The 5,715-nt window shown below is 38.1% G+C and overlaps 1 protein-coding gene across 2 annotated transcripts in view; it reads right to left on the bottom strand.

Annotated features, from left to right (window-relative positions):
- The window catches only part of LOC104994513 (platelet glycoprotein 4-like), a 41,149-nt gene that overhangs the window by 12,864 nt on the left and 22,570 nt on the right, over window positions 1–5,715 (bottom strand). For both annotated transcript variants that reach the window (XM_010848126.1, XM_010848127.1), the window contains exons 6-7: window positions 3,435–3,526; window positions 1,005–1,051 (exon numbers count right to left, since the gene is read on the bottom strand). In XM_010848126.1, the coding sequence (XP_010846428.1) occupies window positions 1,005–1,051; window positions 3,435–3,526 (139 nt within the window). The remainder of the gene's footprint in view (window positions 1–1,004; window positions 1,052–3,434; window positions 3,527–5,715) is intronic.

Raw genomic sequence — 5,715 nt, 5'->3', positions numbered from 1 at the left:
AAATCTAAGTACATAGTACTTTTTCCTAACTCTAATTCAGAATGTTCATTTTTGCATACATTTCTCATGGTTAGGGTACAGGTTGATGGGCGTGAGTCTGAGTGAACACCAGGAGTTGGTGATGGACAGGGAGGCCTGGCGTGCTGTGATTCATGGGGTCGCAAAGAGTCAGACACGACTGAGTGACTGAACTGAACTGAAGTGACTGAACCTTATTTCTGTTGCTGCTGTTCTTTTCTCTCTCTTTCTGACCACCTTATTCAAAATAGAGTTCTGCTTGAAAGTTCACTGATTCTACTTCAGCTTGAAGTCTTTGGAGGCATAACTTTCCTTTTATAATTATGTTAATATTTTAATTCTTTCAATTTTAAATGATTATCTATACAGTATTTACAGGTATAAATCACTATATTACAGATATAATGTAAATACTACACAGTATAGTAGTATACACCTATAAAGGTGTAATCGCTACTCTAAACTTCTCTAATGTTTTACCTCTGTGGTCAGGAAGGAGTTCATTACATGTATACAAAGAAAACATTTCCCCAGAATACAGTAAAGGCTCATCCTTGATGGCTAATTTTGAGAAATTTCATCCCATTACACGTACATTTACTAAGCCTACATAAAAATACAGAGACTCTGAATTACGTTGTAGGGATACAGAGATATGTAAATACATACCATCAACTCCCAGAACATTGTAGATATGGAAGTGGATTTTTTGGGGAAAGCGGTTGGTTTCACTGTGATTATTACCACAAACCATATGCTCTTTGGGGCTTCCCTGGTGGCTCATACGGTAAAGAATCTACCTGCGATGTAGGCGACCTGGATTCAATCCCTGGGTCAGGGATATCACGTGTAGAAGGCAATGGTTACCCATTCCAGTATTCTTGCCTGGAGAATTCTTTGGACAGAGGTTGCAGTCCATGGGGTTGCAAAGAGTTGGACTGGACTGAGTGACTAATACTTTCTTTTTCACTTGCATATCCTCTTACCTGTACCATTAATCATGCCACAATAACTTGGCCAATAGGAGAGATGCCTTAGGAATAAAAAGAAAAAACGAAAAGGATCATTTGAAGAGCACGTTTCTCACATTACTTTTTCTATTACGATTCAGTAAGTCTGCTAAAATAATAACTATTGATTAGCCTAGATGTGACAAATGCTAAAGTTTAAGAAATGTTTTAAGCCATTTGGCCTGTGTTTTGCTTGAAGTCTGCATCTTGTTGAGATAAAGGAAAATACAATTACGTAAAGTTTAAAAATAAAATAAAATTAAAAAAAAAAAAAAGGAAGTGCCTGAAACCATTAAGTGACCAGATTATAAACAAAAACTGCCAAATGTTATTAATTAGAAACCACATGGACAGAAACAGTTCTGCAAAAAGAAAATTGAGAAATATTTGTCCAAAATTTTGACCTTTTAGGAGAAAGTTCCCCACCTAGGGAGAAATGGATTATTTGATAGTATGTTTTATTCACACTGAATAGGATGAAGATATTAAATGGTTAACTGATATAAACTCAGTATGAAGGATAAGAAGGGAGTGTGGAGGAGGAAAGAAAGAGAAGCAGATGTTGGATCAATAAAGATTAGAAACACAGATAAGCAATTTATACTTTCCACTTCTTTTAACTCTTATGTGAACTGGCATTTAAATAGGGCAAAGTTTATTAATTCATACTATGGTACCTACATAAATTATATATATTTATATATAATTATATATAAAATTATATATATTATATATATAAATATATATATATATATTTATCGGAGAAGGCAATGGCACCCCACTCCAGTACTCTTGCCTGGAAAATCCCATGGACGGAGGAGCCTGGTGGGCTGCAGTCCATGGGGTCGCTGAGGGTCAGACACGACTGAGCGACTTCACTTTCACTTTTCACTTTCCTGCACTGGAGAAGGAAATGGCAACCCACTCCAGTGTTCTTGCCTGGAGAATCCAGGGGCGGGGGAGCCTGGTGGGCTGCCGTCTCTGGGGTCGCACAGAGTCGGCCACGACTGAAGCGACTTCGCAGCAGCAGCATATATATTTATATATGGAAACAATGAGAACAATAGTGGTGATAGTTTCTCTGCATACTCAGGCACTTTTTGGTGATAGAAAATGAGTTGTTCACACTCCTAACATGTCATCCAGTAAGATGTCAAGGCAAGTTGTTGCTTCTTTTTTTAAACAGAATAAGCTGCACAGTCTGCCATGTTTAGTCTTGCCATGGTCAGTTAAATTAACCTTGCCCTAATCTCAAGCTCTTGTGAAATGCTTACTCCAATTAGGAGCACTTAGTAATTCTCCTCAAAACCTCTCTAAAATATTGAAATGGAAGCAATGCTCACTTTCCTCCGTATACAGACACTGATGTGATTCCCCTAAAATGAGCATTTAGAAGTGGTTTTTTTTATTCCCTCCATTAGACTTTTCTATTAAAAAAAAATATGTGATTATGGTCTCTGTAGAAGAAAAAGGATTACATGAGTATTTAACTGTTTTAGATAAGAACTTAGTGTCACATAATGATTAATCTATAAAAATATTTCATCTGTTTTGATTTTGATTACTTTATTCTTTGTCAGGAAATCACTGATCTAAAACTCATTTTAACTTTGAAGAGAAAATTATGTCTCCCTTGATATTTATTGAGGTTCTTCCTATTTTAGACATATGATGAATTAGGTGTACTACAGATAAATAGGCAGGAGTTAGGGAAAAGTAGGAAATCATGGCCGTATGAACATATCTCATTCTACTACTGCTTCACAGGAGTGTGGGCTTTTAATTTTTCAAGTTTAATATGTCAGTTTTAGAACAGGAAATAATAATTCCGTTTTGTGTTGATAAATATTTTTAAAAGCTGAGTTATCAATAAAATCATTTCAAGAAAATTTTGAAAGGGAAAATCATGAAAGCATTGGCATGGATTCATTAAGCTGCCGTATTTACAGACATACTTTGTCATATCCTGGGAATGAGCAGTTTTTATATTTCATGCTCAGTAAAAAAAATAAAACATCAGTAAGATATACTGGATGCTAAAATAATGAGTTGACATATTGATTTTCTTCCTTTTCATTTGCAGTTATGTAATTTTAGGGTGTATGATAATACCAGTTATGCAGCAGAGATGGAAGTAGTCCCTTTAGATTTCTTTATGTAAGGAAACTTGTTTATCAAGATCAGTCCTCCAGTGGGGCTGATGCTCAGCAGCTATGTACTAGTGTGATCAGCTGTCACAACTAAAGGGTTAATGCCTGATAGACCAGGAGTTTCTAGGGCTGAGATACAGGCAGCTCTGTTCCATAGGTTGGTGCCTGTGCCTTACCAGTTGGTAAATAAGTTTCTTGCCTGCCTTAAAGCATCCTAGTGACACACACACACATACAACTTTGCCTGTATACTTACTTTTTGCCTTTATATGTGTCAATTCTGGCAACTTTGCTTATGTCATCTTTTCCATTGAAAACTTTATAAACTCCATCTGCAGTGTTGTTGTACTGAAGAGATCCATACAAGAAAAAATTATTTCTAAAACAAGCCATGCTTTCCAAATTATAAAATATGTAATTAACTCACTTTTGCATTTCTCAGACACTGGTTGTTCACAACTATTTTATGTGATTTGAAATATATAAGCAAATAAATTTTTACAATTACTGATTTTTAGTATTTTTATAAAAACAAGATATAAAAGGTGCCTAGAAACAAGTACTAGATGCTGAGACAAAGGAAGAAAAAATATCGGAAGCTGACATGATCCAACTCCACTATTCTTTCTTGTGATTAAGCCAGAAAGGCCGTTTTGATCACTAGTCCTGTTATACTGAGGTGAGGGGATAGGGAACAAATCCTATGAGACCATGCCGTATTTCTAGAAATTTTCTCTATGTTATGATCTTTAAAAGTGGTTACTAAAGATTAGATGGGCTTCCCAGGTAGCACTAGTGGTAAAGAACCTGCCTGCCAATGCAGGAGATGTAAAGAGAGGTGGGTTTGATCCCTGGGTCAGGAAGATCCCCTGGAGAAAGGAATGGCAACCCACTCCAGTATTCTTGTCTGGAGAATCCCATGGACAGAGGAGCCTGGTGGGCTACAGTCCATGGGATCACAAAGTCAAACATGACAGAAGTGACTTAGCATGCATGCAAGCACACAAAGATAAAATTGTTGTTGTTGTTCAGCCACCCAATTGTGTCCAACCCTTTGTGCACATGGACTGCAGCACGCCAAGCCTCCTTGTCCCTCACTCATCTCCAGAAGTTTGCCCAAGTTCATGTCCATTGCATTGGTGATGCCATCCAGCCATCTCATCCTCTGGTGCCCTCTTCTCCTTCTGCCCTCAACTGTTCCCAGAATCAGGGACTTTTCCAATGAGTCAGCTGTTTGCATCAGATGACCAAAATATTGGAGTTCCAGCTTCAGCGTCCATCCTTCCAAAGAGTATTCAGGGTTGATTTCCCTTAAGATTCACTGGTTTGATCTCTTTGCTGTTCAGTGGACTTTCAGGAGTCTTCTCCAGCACCACAGTTCAAAGGCATCAATTCTTTGGTGTTCTGCCTTCTTTACAATCCATCTCTCACAACTGTACATGACTACTGGGAAGATCATAGCCTTGACTCTATGGACCTTTGTCACCAGAGTAATGAATGTCTCTGCTTTTCACACACTGTCTGTCTTTGTCATAGCGTTCCTGCCAAGAAGCAGTCACCTTCTGGTTTCATGGCTGCAGTCACTGTCTGCATTGATTTTAGAGTCCAAGAAGAGGAAATCTGTCACCACTTCCACTTTTCCCCCTTCTGTTGCCAGGGAGGAATGGGGCTGGATGTCATGATCTTAGTTTTTTTTTTTTTAATATTTAGTTTTAAGCCGGCTCTTTCACTCTTTCACCCTCATCAAAAGGATCTTAGTTCCTATTCGCTTTCTGCCATTTAGAGTGGTATCATCCATATATCTGAGGTTGTTGATGTTTCTCCGTCTTATCTTGATTCCAGCTTGTGGAATCCAGCCTGGCATTTCTCATGATGTGCTCAGTGTATAGGTTAAACAAACAGGGTAACAGCAGACAGCCCCATCATATTCCTTTTTCAATCTTGAACCAATCAGTTGTTCTATACAGAGTTTTAACTTTTGCTTCTTGACCCCTATTCAGGTTTCTCAGGACAGGTAAGATTGTCTAGTATTGCCATCTGTTTAAGAATTTTCCACAGTTTATTGTGATCCACACAGTCAAAGGCTATAGCACAGTCAGTGAAGCAGAAGAAGTTTTTCTGGAATTCCCTAGCTTTCTCTAGGTTCTAGTGAATGTTGGCAATTTGATCTCTGGTTCCCTTCCTTTTCTAAACCTATCTTGGACATCTGGAAGTTCTTGGTTCACATAATGCTGAAGCCTAGCATGCAAGATTTTAAGCATGGGAGATAAGTGCAATAGTCTGATAGTTAGCATGTTCTTTAGTTAGCTCCTTTTTGGGAATTGGGATGAGGATTGACCTTTTCCAACCCTTTGGCCACTGCTAGGCCTTCCAGATTTGCTGACATATTGAATGCAACAATGTCAGACTTTATTTTTGGGGGCTCCAAAATCACTACAGATGGTGACTGCAGCCATGAAATTAAAAGACACTCCTTGGAAGGAAAGTGATGACCAACCTAGATAGCATATTCAAAAGCAGAGACATTACTTTGCCAA

This window comes from Bison bison, unplaced genomic scaffold, assembly GCF_000754665.1.
Source record: "Bison bison bison isolate TAMUID 2011002044 unplaced genomic scaffold, Bison_UMD1.0 scf7180017864260, whole genome shotgun sequence".
In the NCBI taxonomy this organism is placed as follows: Eukaryota; Metazoa; Chordata; class Mammalia; order Artiodactyla; family Bovidae; genus Bison; species Bison bison.
Note: the sequence above shows the minus strand (reverse complement) of the source record. Positions and strands in the feature narration are given on the sequence as shown.